The 19,584-nt window shown below is 36.6% G+C and overlaps 1 protein-coding gene across 4 annotated transcripts in view; it reads left to right on the plus strand.

Moving 5' to 3' along the window:
* The window catches only part of RFX3 (regulatory factor X3), a 218,616-nt gene that overhangs the window by 145,328 nt on the left and 53,704 nt on the right, over positions 1 to 19,584 (plus strand). For 3 of the 4 annotated variants that reach the window (XM_065549356.1, XM_008166006.4, XM_042850635.2), the window contains 3 exons: positions 481 to 739; positions 13,937 to 14,011; positions 19,174 to 19,355. In XM_065549356.1, the coding sequence (XP_065405428.1) occupies positions 481 to 739; positions 13,937 to 14,011; positions 19,174 to 19,355 (516 nt within the window). The remainder of the gene's footprint in view (positions 1 to 480; positions 740 to 13,936; positions 14,012 to 19,173; positions 19,356 to 19,584) is intronic. The other variant, XM_042850636.2, reaches the window with a different exon arrangement.

Genomic DNA, 19,584 nt, shown 5'->3' on the forward strand with positions numbered 1-19,584 from the left:
CCCAGAGCTACTGCTTCATGTTCTCTGCAGATGCAGACAGATGACACTGCATTGGGTTTAAACTCAATTCACATTTTTGAGATTTTCTTTGCAATAATAACGTCTAGAAACGCAATTGAAAATCAGATTCTGGGACACAATCCTTCAACAAAGCGGTGAATTCTGCAGCAAATTCTATGGACAAAAATTAAAATTTCCAAATACACAGGGCCCTGTCTATGCTGAGGATCTGAAAGGTCAGAGTTCAAGCCCACCTGATGATCCATATTGGGGGGAAATACTTATTTCAATACTTAGTCATGGAAGTCAATTACTCAATGCTTAGACATTGCAAAATGTTATTGTCAGTGGGGGCATGGGTTGTGCACTAGTCTTATTTAATTTGATTGCAACTATTGTATACTCATTTCCACAGTGATAATATCGCACTCACCCAATAAAGAAGACAAATAAATACCTTTTTTTTTTCTTTTCCTAAAGCCGAACAACAACTTACCCTTACACAGAAACCCAGATGTATAGCCAAAACACCGGGGGGAATTACTTTGATACGCAAGGAGGTTCTGCACAAGTGACAACAGTGGTCTCATCTCATAGTATGGTGGGCTCTGGAGGGATTCAAATGGGTGTCACAGGAGGACAACTCATTAGCAGCTCTGGAGGGACCTATCTGATTGGCAATTCAATGGAAAATTCTGCTCATTCAGTGACTCATACAATGCGGGCCTCCCCAGCTACAGTAAGTATTCAGAACTACATGAATTTTTAGAGCAAGTTTCCTGGTCCCTGTTGTGCTCTCTTATGATTATGTATGTTTCCTGTAACCGAAATAATGTGTTTGAAAAAATAAGTAATTTTGGCCCCCATCTTGCAAATACTTATAAATACTCTTAAATTTGTGCATATGAAGAACTCCATTTAGTTCATTGGGCTGTTCATGTGCATAAAGTTGTGTGCATGCTTGAGTATTTGCAGGATCAGGTCCTTAAATTGTTGGACATGTGTTTTCCTACTTTCTGAAAAAGAAACAAAACATTACCTTGCTAGGATCACTTTGTTTATATAATTGAATTTTATAACTAATATCTTAACCCTACAGATATATGTAACTTCTTTGCATTCATTGCATTTTTTAAATCCAGTTTCGGTGTTTATTTTGTATCAGATCTCAAAATAGTCACCACTAGTTCTGAATAGTTCCATTATATTAACTTTTAGTATTGTTCTGCTTGTTGTTAATTATTTATTATTATTTCTGGTAATTCCCAATTATTATTTCATATTTCTGGTAACTCCCAAAGACCCCAATCCTATGAGGATCAGAGCCTCATTGTACTAGGTGTATTAAATATAGCTGTCAAGAAGCATTCTGTTACCGCAGTGATGGGCAACCTTAACATATATAGACAAACAACAAGGCAAACATGTTCCTTTCCCTTAAGAACTTAATTCTAATTAAGAAAAATTGGTTTATATTTACTGTATCCTTGCTGAGTAGCCCTAGTGTACATTTTTTACCTACTCCTTGAGGATATTTTGCCCTGATTATGGACATTAGAAATTAAAGGACAAGAGAAATTATGAAAAATGAAGTAGAAAGAGCAAACTGAAAAATGTCCTAAGGAGAAGAATAGCGAGATGGAGCATGACTAAATAGTATTTATATATTAGTGCAAAAAGTTACTAAAACATGAAGATATTTTAGTTTTGGAGATAGAGGAAATCAGTAAAAATCAACTAATATGTCAACATTTGAAGCTGTATGCATATGAACTACTGAGCCCATTACTGTGGCATCAGATAATGCAAATGATCTTGTAAAATAACAATTGTATTAATATAATCAAGGACTACATGCAATCTGGATTATTAAAAGTAAAAGGTGTTATTTCCCCCTAACATTGAAACTGCCATCTCTATATGGTATTGTGAATTCTTTTGTTGAGAACTGTTATGAATGAAAAGAAAAAACATAAAGAACTGTGAATCATAGCCTAAGTCATGTTATATTGGAAAATTAAGAGAACAGAGATTCAGCCTGCAGCAGGAGTTTGGTGTATCATTTTGTGATCACTAAAGTAAAGGAATTATATGTTGCAGCACTTAGAGTATTTTAATTTTAAAAGATGGTTCTTAAAGGAGTGTAACTGATAAATCAGATTTATTTAATTAAAAAGCCTCTGATCATATATTTTCTCTTTTCATGGCTTTTATATAGAACATTTTGCATTAGTTCCTTCTATAGCCCAATTCAATAAAATTGAAGAAATTCTGCATCATTGTTCTTACAGCCAGTTTAGTATGAGCCCTAGGATTACAAAATAGGGGCAGAACTAGAGTAGTTTCCTGTAGGCAAAAGTGAAGAGGGGGGTCTTCTCCACTGAAGTAAATTTGACAAGAGATGTTTCTAGAAAAAAAATTAAATGGCAAATATTTTCTTGTGTTCTCTTAGCTATTATTAATGGCTTTACGTTTGAATAAGAACGTCCCCTCTTTACAACTCACTGGCAAGAAAGCTTCCTGATCATACCAGTACAGATATAATCTTGTGTTTAACAGGATGATGCCATTCTGTTGCCATATAAAATAACATGTAATAAATTCAACAGTCTGAAGTGACAGCAGAAAAAAATAAGTGGAAAAGATGAGCTCAGTAGGGACAAACTGTTGATTAAATGTAAATAGAAAACATAATTGAAAAAAAATATTTAAGAAACATGTGAAGAATACTGGACTTGCATTGAAAATTTTTACTAGTCTGAAAGTCCCATGTTAAATTTTACAACTGAAAACCATATTCGAATTTTTTTCCAAATATGGAGAAGCATGTCTCGATATTTACAAAGGATTTTATAATACACCTCTACCCCGATATAACATGGCCTGATATAACACGAATTTGGATATAACGCGGTAAAGCAGCGCTCCGGGGGGGGTGGGGCTTGCGTGCTCCAGCGGATCAAAGCAAGTTCGATATAACCTATAACGCGGTAAGATTTTTTGGACAGCGTTATATCGGGGTAGACGTGTATAATCTACAGTTCAACAATTCCATCTTTTAAGAGCATAGACAGTTTAAAATGTGGTTTTTCCAGCAATTATATTTTTTAACACATTAAGACAAACAATATTTTTTCTATGTTTTGTGATCATTTTGAACAGAAATAATTGGCTTGCAAAATAAAATACATTGTTAAGGTAAATATCTATCGCCTGGTTCTATGTTTTTTGCTGCCCCAAGCACGGCAGTCAGGCGGCCTTCGGCGGCACGCCTGCGGGCGGTCCGCTGGTCACGCAGATTCGGCGGCGTTTCTGCGGGTGATCTGCCTGTCCCGTGCCTTTGGCATACCCGCCGCCGAAGCCGCGGGACCGCCGAAGGTTGCCTGACTGCCGCCCTCACGGCGACCAGCACGCCACCCCCCGCAGCTTCCCGCCCCAGGCACGCACTTGGTGCCTGGAGCCGCCCATGTCCATGCCCCTGCTTTTGCTTCATGTGTTTAAAAAAGTTGTCTTAAGTATATGGTGTGTTCCGTGTACATTACTATAGCAGGTTTGTTTTAGGAGTGCAGAAAAACAAGTACAATTAATAATTTACATTTGTAAAATTGCTCTTTTATCACTACAATAATATTTCTCCTCTTACTTCCCCCATGTTCAGAAGATATCTTGTATTTGTTTGAGTGTCTGTTAAGGAAACTGAATAAATTGCAAATGCATTTCTTGCTGCTAAAATGTTAAGCAGGAAATTGCAAAATGGTGTTTTTTTTTTATTATTACTTTTGGCACTTGGTGTATATATATGGGTTCAACTGATTATACACAAGGGTTTGACTGAAATGTAAAAGGTTCAGCTCAAACTGTTAATTGATCTGAAATACCTACTGAGTTTTAATTTTACTTGGAAGCTAAGAATATACCAGCCAATCTTTAGCAATAAAGTACAGTGTTTTTATATGCATTGCCGACTCAAGCTCAGATAGCTAGAACTCATTTCACTTGTGACCCTCATCTTAATTGCATCATCATAACGCTTTTCTATACTTGTCTAAAGAATTCTTTTGAGCGATCTAAATAATGTGTATCAAAGCTGTTTGTCATTGTGATAAATGTGCAGCAAAGTTTTTCAAGCCTTTTGAATCAATTTATATAATTTTCACATGGAGACAAAGGAAACAAAAGCAAATGAAACTTTGCTTACTGCCATTTGTGTGCGCTTATCATAACCTCTATCACTTTGGTCATATCATATCTAATACTGTTTTGTTACTTGCCCTAAGCAACTTTATTTATTTTGCTGTCATTCATCCCCATTCATCAAATCACAAAGCTTCTGTAGTAATTAACAGATTAGTTTTATGGATAAAATTTTAGCTAGTCCTGATTTTTAAAAAAAGATCAGATAGATTAGTTTTGGTGTCATAATATGACATTAAAGGGATGCTGTCAAGTTAAAAGTCAATTTAAAAATAAATAACCTGTGTTACTAACAGTACCTTAGATTATTAAAAGTTTGAAAAAAATCTAAAAAAATGCATTTTATTTTTCTTCAGATTTGCTATTTGTTTACTTATTGCGCTCTTCAACAAAAATAGACTCGTGATTGACAGTTTTTCTTTTATTTTTGTTCACTTTCCCATTATGGTTCTCATGTATCAGCATAATCATGGCAAATCCCAAAGGGATGTAGCCTTCTTGCAGATCTCGCTAAGTCATTAAGATGATCTGGCTGGACGTTGAGTTTATGTTCATCATTGGCGATCATATCACGCCATCAAAGCTTTTGGCAACCATGTGATCACCAGCTGTCTAGTGGCATTCCTTGGTACACACACTTTGTTGGTTTTCTCCTGTAATGTTTGAGGTCTATTTAAATAAAATAAAATCATATTTTGTTTTGAATCATGAAAATATATTCATATTTGCTTTTGTAAAACTTTTACAAAACATAAATATTGAGCCCACAATACTTGACGGTGCCCTTCTCAGGTTACAGCAGGAATTCTGTTAATTTTTTGATTAGCTAGAAAATATTAGGAATTGTGAACTTTTCAGAAACTCTCTAGCATACACACACTTGAGGGATACATTGGCATGCATAAAGAAAGTTTGTTAGAATTCATGTTACTCATTACATTTCCTCCATTAGCATTGCTTATTTCCATCAAACACTTAGATATTCTGTTTAGTTGTAATAATTTGCATTTTCCTCGTTATTAAGAATAGTTTATTATACTAAAAAGCTTATGGCAGCCAGACCAGAGATGCAGCAATAGTGTGTGATGCTGATATGAGGGTAGGCCAAGTTCAGTTGAGATTAATAAACATTGTAAAATTGGTACATTTGGTTTGAGTGTTTAGACAGGTCAAAAAAAGACTCCAGTTGCATTGTTGCAGAACTCTCTTCTCCTTACTGATAGATTGTTATACTGGTATTTACAATGATATTGAAGAAGGCTGCATGTTCCATCTAAGTGGTGGATGAATGAGGTAGGAGTTGCTGAGGGCTGCAGAGGTTTAGTAAGACAAGAAAGTAATAGGAATATCAACAGCCGTCTAAATGATATAACCTGAGTCTCCAGACAGTCTGCCCATACTCAAATACATATGCACTGTCCCTGTGACAAGAGAATTATTTTACAAATATTTTTCTGATGTCAAAACTTAAAACAATTTATTTAGCTACTTAATAGTAAGTGTGTTGCAATGCCTGTTAGCCAATGAGAGGCTCCTGTTTGTCAGTCCTGCTGCTTCTAACAAGTTTCAGGATTGATCAGCAAGCAATGTGGTGCCATGCATAAAAGGCATCACCAAGCACAAGGAGTCTTCCACTCACACTGCTGGAACATTTTTCATAGTGTAGAGAGCCTTTAGTCCAAATCAGAAAGCACATAAAATTAAAACAAAGCAAATAACTAAAAATATTTTGAATCCACATACTTATTATTTATTGTTTCTGGAACCAGTGCTAGGCACTCTCCAAACATAAAAGGAGGCATGGTTCGTATCTGAAAGAACTTATGCTCCTTATTTAAAAAACAAAACAAAAACACACCAGCTAGGCATATGAGGATAGGAGAAAGGGTAATAACAAACAAAGAAGGTGGCCCAATGGTAGTAATACATAGTGTTAATGGCACAATTAGAATTATTTTTAAAAATATATAAACTTATAAACTGTCATAGTTTTATTTTAGTCTGGGGTGGTTGTGTTTTGGGGGATGATTGGGGAATCACTTTTAATGTATCCAAATAATTCAGCCATTCCTAGGTGAAACACCTTTTTTTATTTTTTTTTTTTGTAAGTTGGCAGTTTATAGCTGTACACACTAGGGTAAGGCAAACTAATTCACATAAAATATTCTGCCACAACTTTTTTGGAGTGGTTTTTATAGCTTGAACTGAACTTCTTTCCTTTCTCACTTCTGATTTCCCTAAGGGAGTGAATCCAGCAGGGCTTACATACTGGGAGAAAATGACAGGGGAGGACTCCTGCCTCATACTGAGAAAGCAGGACAATCAGCGAGTTATCTTCAGTACCTATACAAAAATGCAAGAAGCCTGGGAAACAAGCAGGGAGAACTGGAAGTCCTGGCACAGTCAAGGAATTATGATGTGATTGGAATAACAGAGACTTGGTGGGATAACTCCCATGACTGGAGTTCTGTCATGGATGGATATAAACTGTTCAGGAAGGACAGGCAGGGCAGAAAAGGTGGGGGAGTTGCATTGTATGTAAGAGAGCAGTATGACTGCTCAGAGCTCCGGTATGAAACTGCAGAAAAACCTGAGTCTCTAAATTAAGTTTAGAAGTGTGAGCAAAAAGGGTGATGTCGTGGTGGGAGTCTGCTATAGAGCACCAGACCGAGGGGATGAGGTGAACGAGGCTTTCTTCTGGCAACTAATAGAAGTACTAGATCACAGGCCCTGGTTCTCATGGGAGACTTCAGTAACCCTGATATCTACTGGGAGAGCAATACAGCGGTGCGCAAACAATCCAGGAAGTTTTTAGAAAGTGTAAGGGACAATTTCCTGGTGCAAGTGCTGGAGGAACCAACTAGGGGCAGAGCTCTTCTTGACCTGCTGCTCACAAACAGGGAAGAATTAGTAGGGGAAGCAAAAGTAGATGGGAACCTGGGAGGCAGTGACCATGAGATGGTCAAGTTCATGATCCTGACACAAGGAAGAAAGGAGAGCAGCAGAATACGGACCCTGGACTTTAGAAAAGCAGACTTTGACTCCCTCAGGGAACTGATGGGCAGGATCCCCTGGGAGAATAACATGAGGGAGAAAGGATTCCAGGGGAGCTGGCTGTATTTTAAAGAATCCTTATTGAGGTTGCAGGAACAAACCATCCCGATGTGTAGAAAGAATAGTAAATATGGCAGGCGACGAGCTTGGCTTAACAGTGAAATCCTTGTTAATCTTAAACACAAAAAAGAAGCTTACAAGAAGTGGAAGATTGGACAAATGACCAGGGAGGAGTATAAAAATATTGCTCAGGCATGCAGGAGTGAAATCAGGAAGGCCAAATCACACTTGGAGTTGCAGCTAGCAAGTAGGGTGACCAGATGTCCCGATTTTATAGGGACAGTCCCGATTTTGGGGGCTTTTTCCTATATAGGCGCATATTACCCCCCACCCCCATCCCGATTTTTCTCATTTGCTGTCTGGTCACCCTACTAGCAAGAGATGTCAAGAGTAACAAGAAGGGGTCCTTCAGGTATGTTAGCAACAAGAAGGTGGTCAAGGAAAGTGTGGACCCCTTACTGAATGAGGGAGGCAACCTAGTGACAGAGGATGTGGAAAAAGCTAATGTACTCAATGCTTTTTTTGCCTCTGTCTTCACGAACAAGGTCAGCTCCCAGACTGCTGCACTGGGCAGCAAAGCATGGGGAGGAGGTAACCAGCCCTCTGTGGAGAAAGAAGTGATTCAGGATTACTGTATTTAGAAAAGCTGGATGAGCACAAGTCCATGAGGCCGGATGCGCTGCATCCAAGGGTGCTAAAGGAGTTGGCGGATGTGATTGCAGAGCCATTGGCCATTATCTTTGAAAACTTATGGCGATCGGGAGAGGTCCTGGATGACTGGAAAAAGGCTAATGTAGTGCCCATCTTTAAAAAAGGGAAGGAGGAGGATCTGGGGAACTACAGGCCAGTCAGCCTCACGTCAGTCCCTGGAAAAATCATGGAGCAGGTCCTCAAGGAATCAATTCTGAAGCACTTAGAGGAGAGGAAAGTGATCAAGAACAATCAGCATGGATTCACCAAGGGCAAGTCATGCGTAATTAACCTAATTGCCTTCTATGACGAGATAACTGGCTCTGAGGATGAGGGGAAAGCAGTGGACGTGTTATTCCTTGACTTTAGCAAAGCTTTTGATACGGTCTCCCACAGCATTCTTGCCGGCAAGTTAAAGTAGTATGGGCTGGATGAATAGACTATAAGGTGGATAGAAAGCTGGCTAGATCGTCAGGCTCAACGGATAGTGATCAATGGCTGCATGTCTAGTTGGCAGCCGGTATCAAGCAGAGTGCCCCAGGGGTCAGTCCTGGGGCCGGTTTTGTTCAATATCTTCATTAATGATCTAGAGGATGGCGTGAACTGCACCATCAGCAAGTTTGCAGATGACACTAAACTGGGAGGAGTGGTAGATATGCTGGAGGGTAGGGATAGGATACAGAAGGACCTAGACAAATTAGAGGATTGGGCCAAAAGAAATCTGATGAGCTTCAACAAGGACAAGTGCAGAGTCCTGCACTTAGGACAGAAGAATCCCATGTACTGCTACAGACTAGGGACCGAATGGCTAGGCAGCAGTTCTGCAGAAAAGGATCTAGGGGTTACAGTGGATGAGAAGCTGGATATGAGTCAACAGTGTGCCCTTGTTGCCAAGAAGGCTAACGGCATTTTGGGCTGTATAAGTAGGGGCATTGCCAGCAGATCGAGGGACGTGATCATTCCCCTCTATTCAACATTGGTGAGGCCTCATCTGGAGTACTGTGTCCAGTTTTGGGCCCCACACTACAAGAAGGATGTGGAAAAATTGGAAAGAGTCCAGCGGAGGGCAACAAAAATGATTAGGGGACTTGAGCACATGACTTATGAGGATCGGCTGAGGGAACTGGGATTGTTTAGTCTGCGGGAGAGAAGAATGAGGGGGGATTTGATAGCTGCTTTCAACTACCTGAAAGGGGGTTCCAAAGAGGATGGATCTAGACTGTTCTCAGTGGTACCAGATGACAGAACAAGGAATAATGGTCTCAAGTTGCAGTGGGGGAGGTTTAGGTTGAATATTAGGAAAAACTTTTTCACTAGGAGGGTGGTGAAGCACTGGAATGGGTTACCTAGGGAGGTGGTGGAATCTCCTTCCTTAGAGGTTTTTAAGGTCAGGCTTGACAAAGCCCCGGCTGTGATGATTTAGTTGGGAGTTGGTCCTGCTTTGAGCAGGGGGTTGAACTAGATTACCTCCTGAGGTCCCTTCCAATCCTGATATTCTATGATTCTATGACATTTCCGTTTGGGATTGAGGCATGCACAGAGCCAGATCTACAAGTCCCTGTCAGAGCTTGAAGATTTGTGTTTCTGAGTGTAGTGTACTCTTAGATATATTAGCCACAAACTGTGAAAAAGCCAACAGCAGTGAAACCCAATGGAGAGTTTAGAGTCTTTCTGCAGAAGAAGGGAGAAAAAGAACTGGCATACTCAATGGATGGCTTAATGGAGGATTTGGGGGGTGGGGGGGAGTGATGAGTTGGCTACCCTTTTAAGATGCCAGTAAAGGAGAGTAGAAAGCCGCCAGTCCTATTCCCAGAAGACTGGATTATGTCAGGTGGGAAGCCTAGGCCTATAGGGGAAAGTTGTGTGGTTTGGAGAGTTGAGGCTAAAAGTTTGAATGAGTTTTGGATAAAAAACTTAACTTTCTAGATGCTTATCTAAACCCCAAACTTTCTGGATCTTCACCAATGCCTAATATGTTATGTACATACCTTATATAAAAATGATAATATAACAAAGTTTATATTAAGCAGTCAATATGTATATCGTTGTGTGGTTTCAGACATATTAAGGATGTTCAGTTGCACCAGGTTTTCTGACTAGTAGCAATTATAAACTTTTGATTGTGATTGATTCTGCTTATTTTTTTAATTGAATTGATCAATTTTAAGAAAAATAGGTTTTTAAGGCTTATTTATATTTTATTTAAAGTTGACACTCAGAGAAGACTCCAGAGACAATTTTCTTCAGAGACGATTTTTTAATTTATTTTTATAATTTGTATTTCTTTTTAGGATATATTTTAAAAGCTTTTGGTCTACCATGCTTAGAATAATTCCTCCTCAATCTTCCATTTCTTTTTTGTCTGCATTAGCAAAATTCATTATAATCTGTTAAAGGCTCCACTACTGCTGTGGAGAATCTCTCAAGTTTAATTCTTCTGTCTGTTCAAGTCTGGGCTATTCTCTCTTGAGATGATCACTGCTGCTTCAGGCCTCTTTGATCCCAGGTCAGCCTGTCAGCCTAACTCACCTCACTGGCACCACTTCCTTTTCAAAGAACTGTTGATGTATATTTCGTGCTTTAAAGGAGACAGCTTCACAAAGATTAAAAAAAAAATTATGAGCCAGATCAGCTGGGAGGAATAATTTAATCAGAAAAATTTGAATGATGATTGGTAATTCTTTAAGAACACTTTACTACATACCCCAAAAGCCAGAATCAAGGAAGAAGACCATATTAATTAAAAAATCTCAGCCTGGTTTAGAAGGGGTGTGAAAGCAGCTATAATTTAAATATATATATAACAAATGGAAGAAAGGGGAAATTATTAGTAATGAATATAAATCATAAGCTAGGAATTATAGAAAATTGATAAGGGAAGCAAAGGGACATAAGGAGAAATTTATGGGCAGCAGCATTAAGAACAGCAAGAAGGAATTTTTAAAAAGTATATTAGGAACAAAAAGAATCCTAACAAATGGTATTGGTCCAGTGGAAATGGTAGAATTACCAAAAATCAATAATGATACAGAAAAGGGAAAAGTGTTCAATAAATATTTGTTCTGTATTTGGGGAAAAAAACAGATGATGATGTCTCATCCATTCCATTAGTATTTCAAGAGGATATTCAATAGCAGCTACTGAAGTTAGACATTTTAAAATCAGCAGATTCAGATAACTTGCATCCAAGAGTTTTAAAAGAGCTAGCTGAGGAGCTTGCTGGATCGTTAATGTTGATTTTCAATAAGTCTTGGAACACCAGGGAAGTACTAGACGAAAGCTAATGCTGTGCTAACTGATAGGTCTGACAATGTAATCATCAAATGGGTGTGTTTCTGGTGGCATCTCGCAGGGATCGATTCTCGGACCTCCGCTATTTAACATTTTTTTTAATGACCTGGAAGAAAACATAAAATCATCATTGATAAAGTTTGCTGATGACACAAAAATAGTGGGAGTGATGAATAATTAAGAGGACAGGTCAGTGATGCAGAGAAATCTGGATGGCTTGGTACATTGGGCCCAAGCAAACTGCATTTTAATATGGCTAAATGTAAATGTATACATCTAGGAACAAAGAATGTCAGCCATACTTAAAGGATGGGGGACTTTTTCCTGGGAAGCAGCGACTCTGAAAAAGATTTGGGGTCATGATGTAAAATGAGCTGAACATGAGCTCCCAATGCGATGCTATGACCAAAAGGGCTAATACAATCATTTAAACAAAGGGCATCTCGAGTAGGAGTAGCGAGATTATTTTACCTCTGTCATTTGGCACTGGTGCGACTGCTGCTGGAAAACTACATCTAGTTCTGTTGTCCACAATTCAAGAAGTATGTTGATAAAGGAGAGGGTTCAGAGAAGAGTCACGAGAATGATTAAAAGGTTAGAAAATATGCCTTATAATGATAGGTTCAAGGAACTCAATCTGTTTATTTTAACATGGAGAAGGTTAAGGAGTGACTTAATTACAATCTATAATTACCTACGTTGGGAATAAATATTTAATAATGGGCTCTTCAGTCTATCAGAGAAAAGTTTAACAAGAGCCAATGACTGGAAGTTAAAACTAGACAAATTCAGACTGGAAATAAGACGTACATGTTTAACAGTGACAGCAATTAAACATTTGAACAACTTACCAAGTGTCATGATGGTTTCTCCATAATAGATCATTTTGCAATCAAGAGTGGATGTTTTTCTAAAAGATCTGCTCTAGGAATTATTTTAGGGAAGCTATGTGGCCTTTGTTATAGTGGAGGTCAGACTAGATGATCACAATGGTTCCTTCTGGCCTTGGAATCTACGTATCTATGAAATACTCTAACTCAACCAGAAGTCACAGGCTTGATGCAGGAATTATGTGGTGAAACTCTATGACCTGTGTTATATAGGAGGGCAGACTAGATTATCATAATTTAGCAAATTTTTTTGTTATTTAGCCTTGTCAAAATTACGTCATTTGCTTTGTAATCAGACATTATTTTCAACACTTCACCTGAATAAAAAGGGCTTGCATTTCTAAAACAAAAACAACTGTCTGAAAGAGAAATGTAATGTTAAAGATTAAGAAAAGTACCTTTTTAATTAATGTTGCAATCAAATTATTACTGTAACAAGGGAGCAGTTAATTTTGCATGTGTGCTAGTAAAGTCTAATACATGACATCTGAAATCTTTTCTATTTCAGTTCATATGTGTATTGATGAACTCTACTGTTGCTTGTAAATTAGACTGGAAAATCTGTGGGTAGTATTGTAATACGTAAGGCAATGTGGGGGAGGCTCAATAAAAATTGTCTTTTGGGAAAAAGAGAAGTGTCTTTAAACTTAGAGTTCGTTTTGAATATGCCATGTTTTTGTTTTTTCAATTTTACAAGGCTAATTAATTTCTTGCTATTTCTACTGCACACTGAGTGAACATGATTATCTGTCCTCTTACTGAACTCTAAAAAAGGGTGTGGGTGTGGGTGTGGGAAGGTGTTTCCATGAAAGTTTTTCTATTTTACATCTCATTGCCTCTGTCATTTCCAATGTTTTTTCTCTGCCATAGCCACAGTTACACTTAATGCAGAACTACAATTACTCTGTAATTTTACTCAATAACACTACTACGGAAGCAGCCAAAAGTGACATTAAGATCCAAAGTTATGAAAAAAAGACTGGGCGGGGGTCTTCACACATTTGCATTAGGAATAATACTGCTGTATATTTAAGGGGTTATATATAATAATAATTTTCATCTTAAAAGGTAAAATTATTCTGAATAAATTAGAATATTTTTCTCAGGGCTGAAACCTGCAATTATGTGCACACCCAAAACTTCCATCCACTTTACTGAGATCTTTGGATGAGTAAAAAATGCTATGTCAGGGAAAAAGAGTAAAATCCGGCCTCCATTGAAGCTAATGGCAAAACTCCCATTGAATTCAGAGCGTTTAGGAGTTCACTCTAGGTGTTTGGGTGCAGAAAGAGAAAAAATGTTGCCTTTAGTTCATATCTCTGTCTTCAAACTATGCAAGGGGTTTTCTCATCTCCTTGTCAAAAAACCTTCAGGACCCTGGGTGTGGGTTGTATTTTCCTCCCCACCCCCTGCGTTTGGTTAAAGATATTGAATGTTCAGAGTTTTTTAATATTTGCATTATGATTTAGAAATAAATTTTGTGCTTGTTTTATTTCTTGAGCAGAGAGGAGGGTGAATTGGATTTTCTGAGGGCCTGATCCTTCAGTGTGTATAAAAGCAAAATGCCTCCCAAAGTTACTGGGAGTTTTGCTTTCACAGGGACTCCAGAATCAAGCAGTTAATAGAATTTGTTCAATAACCTGGACTGAAGTTTAAGCAATTACTGTTGAACTTTAAGCAATCTATCAAAGTTTCTCTGGTCAGCCTTTTATTACTATCTTGTCTTGAGCCCTTTTTTTAATGACATCTATTATCAGATTGAAATGGCGATTGAGACACTGCAAAAGTCTGATGGTCTGTCCACTCACAGAAGCTCTCTTCTCAACAGCCATGTAAGTTGCCTCTTCTTCATGTAAACTAATCTCCTGCTTTGTCTGCATGCTTAATCTATCTCTAAATGCTTGTTTGGTTTTATTGCTTTTTTTTTTTTTTTTTGCCTCTTAATCTTCCCTTCTCAGTCACTTGTAATTTTATACAGAATCTTCCATGGCTATGTTTTGTCAGGTGAAATGTCACTAAATACATATATATTATTGAGTTCATCGTTTTCTAGGTTCTGTATTATGTCCGCAGGTGTTACCACATTCTGAGTTTCACAATAATGTAATTGTGAAAATAATCATTGAAAAATTCTTAATTATCCGGTGTGTGTGTGTGTGATATTTAAGATAAAATTGGCTACTAAAAAGAATCTGTGCACTGTATAATAATTTTTGGGGGGTGGAGCATGCAGCATGAGTATGTAATATCTTTTGGATTATTTTAGAGAATCACATTACTTTATTCTGAATAATGAGTTTATTGAAAATGACAAAAGAATGCTGAAGGTCCATAAAGTGGTGTTGGTATTTCTGTTAAATGACTTATACAAGTTGTTGCCTCCATGGGCTGAAAAAATGAAAACAATTGATTACTCTGAAAGCTGGCGATATGTGTTGCTCTTTGTGCCTCTTTATTTGGTCTGAATTTACAAATCCTAAAAATAAGAATTTTCACTAAGAATAACTTTTGCCTAAAATGGTTGTTTGTATAAAAGCAGCATTTTAAAATATAGTGGTAAAGATATTAAATGTAACTTTTGTATACAGGGAGAAAAGGGCCCAAAGCTTAATCTCTAATTTACTGTATAGATTATAAAATGAATTGCCAGCCCAAGTTTTTCCTGAAATGTCTTTCCAACTGGTAAAAGTTGCTTTATTTAAATTATATTATTTGGCGTTTGTATATGTTCACTCCTTAGCACATATTAAGGCTACTAATCAAAACTGATTCTATGCTGTGATCATACTTTTGTATTCTCTACCACAAAAATGGAGAATAGTAAACTAAATCTCAATTCCAAAAGTATTTTTGTAATATCTATTGATTTTATGACGGTAGACACAATGATTTAGAAATAAAACCAAAGCAATTATATATTTTGTTCTGAAAAAGTCCCATAATCTGAAGCTGAAAAACCAATAGCTTTGTGTGAAAGTTTCCCCTCATGATGGCAAGAAGTAATAGAGGATTGATTCTAAAACACCTGGAAGAGAAAACAACTTTAGAAACTGCTAAAATTATGGGGAGAGAGATTGAATAGCATAAATGTGATTAAGACTTTTAAATTCTATCTTGGATGTTAAAAAGAAATGTTGTTTTGAAGATAGAAGGCTGCCTAGAAATTGCATTATTGGGGTTAATTAGATACCATGCTGAAGAGATCATAACCTTGGCAACGGGCCAATGCATGTTAAAACTGGAGATATGGAGAGCTGTTACTTTGTCTTGAGTCCCATATGGAAGAACATCATATCTTAACATGATATCTAATAAGAGCTAGATGATAGGCTGTTTACCTTGGGTAACTTTATTCCATTATTTACATATAGACGTATATAGTTATATGCACTATTTACAAATATCTTTCTGTTAATAATATTTACATGTACCCATTACACAACATGTCACTACTTTTTTCTTTTGTTCCTTTAATTTGGGTATTATTTCAAATTTCAATAAAAGACCAGTATGTAATTAGGCTAGGGCTATGTCTTTGATTTTGTATTGGACACACAAACATATTTCTTTGACATGATAGTCTTGACAGCCCCAATCACCCAAGTAAGAAGTTGACAGAAAACGGTTGAATTTATTTTATAGTTTGCCTATTTTTAAAATTCTATTTATTTTGACTTCTGTCTCAAATTAGTGTAACATGGAAGAAATTTAATATGTTTGTTTGTTTTCTCCCTATTTCTCAAACTACCCTTCATTTTGATTTCCAGAGGTCTGAGCCAAAGGGCATTAAGTCAAAGTAGAGACACTTTTTATATAAATGGGCTTTGGATCAAGCCTGAAAAGCTGTGAATTTCATTAGTATTACCTTTTACATTACAAATGTTCTATTCATCAATGACAAAATCTTAAACTCTCAAAAATAATAGCCTGCTGATATGGCTTTTTGTGGTACTATACCTCCATTGTTAGCCATCCTGGAGTGTGGTTGCCTTTATTGATGTTTGCTCGTTTTTGTGAGTTTTTCATTTCTCCTCTACTTTTTTCTTTTTCTGATTTCTTTGTGCATGAGGTTGACTTGACTAATCAATTTATAATCTAATGTTGTATAAACATCGGAGTTTTAGTGAAGCCAGAATCAATTTGCCAGTTTTTACTGTGTAAACACTTCATACTTATCCATCCTTAAATGTTACTAATACTATTAGTCAACAAGCTAGTATTCAAATCCTGAACAGCTCAGATGTAGAATTCTCATTCTGCATTGAAGAAATATGTTTACAATAGCTGTATAATGTTTGTAGATTATTTTCCTTTTAAAATTATATACAGCCTTGGGCACTCTTCTTTCCAGCAATCTAGCAAATAAATTCCAGGCTGCAATCTAGCAAATAATCACTTGATGCCTTTTGCCACTGAAATACATCCACCCTAGAGCAAAAATCCTTGTTTTATACTTATCCTGGATTATGCTCTGCCAACATTGGCTAATGCAAGTTATAGTTGAAATAACATCTGTCAAGAATTCAGATCATTAGTAAAGTGCACTTAAAATGAATCCTAATAGGTTATAATCCATCTGGAAAAAAAACCCCAAATGTTACATTTAGAAGTTAATTGGGAAATGCATTTTTTTTTTTTTGTCAATCAGTATTTCCCTTTGGGAAAAATAAGAATAGTTCACCCTTCTTAATCTATCCTGATTAACAGAGATTAAATGCAAAGGTTGAAAGATGTAATTATCTTGGTTTCTAGCCTCAGATATGCTTATGTCACTTAATTAGTGAAATAAATAGTTTTTTTTAAATAAACCAAGGTAAAGGTTAAAGTTTCCAGTGATATTTTTTCATCGCCTTTATATCAGAATGGTAAGCAACCAATTTAAAATACATTTGTGAACACTATGGCTCAGTATTTTTTTTAAATAATGATTTTAGATCTACCAGCTGAAATAAGGATGATAAACTGCTCTGTTTTATTACATTCTATTTAAAGTGCAAAATTGTCTAAAAGTCTAGCTAACAGCTCTATATCATGGAACCACTTAAGTAAGTCAAACACAGACACATTTCTTCTTGTGGGTATTTGTCTACCTGTCATCCATATTACCTGCTAGCAAGTTAAAACAATAGAAGCCATCTCAGCTCATATAGAACATAAACTAAAGAATTACAATTTTGTTTTCTATTTTGTTCTCCATGCAAAAGGAGAACATGAAGATAGCCTCTAAAAGGTCTTGGGTGAATTGTTGTTCTCGTTGCCCTTGGCAAAGTGCACATGACTCTGATTGAAACAGAGGTGAGAGTCCAGTACATTAATTATACCACTAGATTTTAGTAAATACTAATGTGAGAGAGACTGTAGAGTGGGGGCAGGAGCTAAGAACATTCTATTTTAGGAGTACAGAATTAAATTTTTTCACATTAAAATATTTAAGATCTGTGTCTTAAATGATTAATTATTTTCAACATTAGCAAAAGTTTTCTCTTCCTTATCACTGAAAAGTTTGTGGTACCATTCTTTATTAGTAAATGAATGCAACAGACTACGGTATTATCAAGTAAACTGATCTTTTTGCTGTTGTTAACATATATTTTACTCATGTTTTGCCTTGATACTTTACATTAAAATTTGTTACACATTTCTGTTGAGAACTAATGCATCAGAACAAAATTGTGTTGCATTGGTTGAAATCATTTTAAACATGCCTGGTTTGGAGTTTCATTGGAAACTCAAAACTAAGACCAGATTTTTGGTAAAATCCATGAACCTGACTGATTTAAAGATTCACACTGAAATCATGCTCTTGGCTTTGACATCAAAACTGGTGAAACTTGGCAATTTCAACTGATTTCCTGTTTACATTTTTGGGCTCATTCAAACCCAAAACTCAAAGGAAAATTCTGGGGGATACAAATCCATGGTATGGTAAGCCAAATGAAAGATTATCAGAACCCCTAGAAAAATAAAACCACAGACTTTCACACAATTTAAGTATAACCATCATATAAAAATACTCTTATTTTACGCTGTCATTTTTCTACTCAGTTAAAGCTGGAGGGAAGATCGGAGTGAAACTGACAAGTAATCAACCTTGCTAAAGTGCTTTTTTTTGGTTTGTTTTCTCGTCTGTTAGTGGCAGTTTATATTAGATATGTTGTGAGTATTCCCAAAAAGATACCGGTTGTGCCTCTTACTATAGAGCCACTGAAGTACTCAGAATGTAAGTGTTTTTCTGCCAGCTTCCAAAATTACCCACCAAAGTTCTAAATTAAATGACCTAGAGAGAGAGAGTGTTTTCACAGGATTCAGTCCTATTCCCACTTAATGACAAAATTCCTTTTGGCTTCAGTGGAACCAGAATTGGGCCCATAATCTTTAATAGTTGTATCAGTTCATTTTAGCACCACCTAGATTGCTCCTTGCCTTGTGTTTGTTTTTTGTTTCTTTATTTACGGTTAAAAAACAAAAGAATATATCTTGTTCAATTAAATAGTGTAACTGATCTGAGTGTCTGGGGAAGCGAAACAACTCTCTGCAATACAATAGTCTAATAATGCAGATGGATTAAATGACTCTCCATCAGTCCAACAAGCAGTTTCTTTTCTATGGTTCTGTAAATACATTTATGATTGGTTAAATTCCCTGAAGTATTAACAATTTGTCTCCAAAGCCTAGATCAATGTACAGAAAATTAATGTGTGGTACTGGAGTCTTGAATACTTTAAGAAATGGGGACTATCTGAGGTCACAAGTGTTATGAGTTCTGCTATTTCCATGTGTTTTTGAAAGACTCAAAGACACCATCGCATATCTAACCCCTCTAAAGAGAACTGCCTTCACTTGAAGAAAAAAGTCACCATTGAATAGACGTTAAGAGCAATCTCAAAATGTACTAAGAAGCTTTGAATTGTACAGCTATGTTAATGATAGCCTAAAATGTTTATTGTGAAATTATCTGAATTTACTTTTCTTCACTGTCTCCTATTTGAAATAGCTCCAGTGGCTCTTAGACAACTATGAAACAGCAGAAGGAGTCAGTCTCCCTAGAAGTACGCTTTATAATCATTACTTACGACACTGTCAGGAGCACAAGTTGGACCCAGTCAATGCTGCCTCCTTTGGAAAACTCATAAGGTCAATTTTCATGGGGCTACGGACCAGGAGACTAGGAACCAGGTCTGTGTAAAACAATCAGATCTTAGATTATAGCATAGAGAGAGTGTAGTGATCATTGTGATTATGAACCTTGTACATGATACACTAAACAAGCTGAAAGAAAACATTACTTAAATGTTAAAATGTTTGTCTATCAATTTCTCATGTAATGTCAAACTGTGTCAAGTTGTTACAAAAACCCATTACATTTCTCCTTGTCCTGAAATCACTTATTAATTCTGAAACATAC

The sequence above is a fragment of the Chrysemys picta genome, chromosome 6, assembly GCF_011386835.1.
Source record: "Chrysemys picta bellii isolate R12L10 chromosome 6, ASM1138683v2, whole genome shotgun sequence".
NCBI lineage: Eukaryota > Metazoa > Chordata > Testudines > Emydidae > Chrysemys > Chrysemys picta.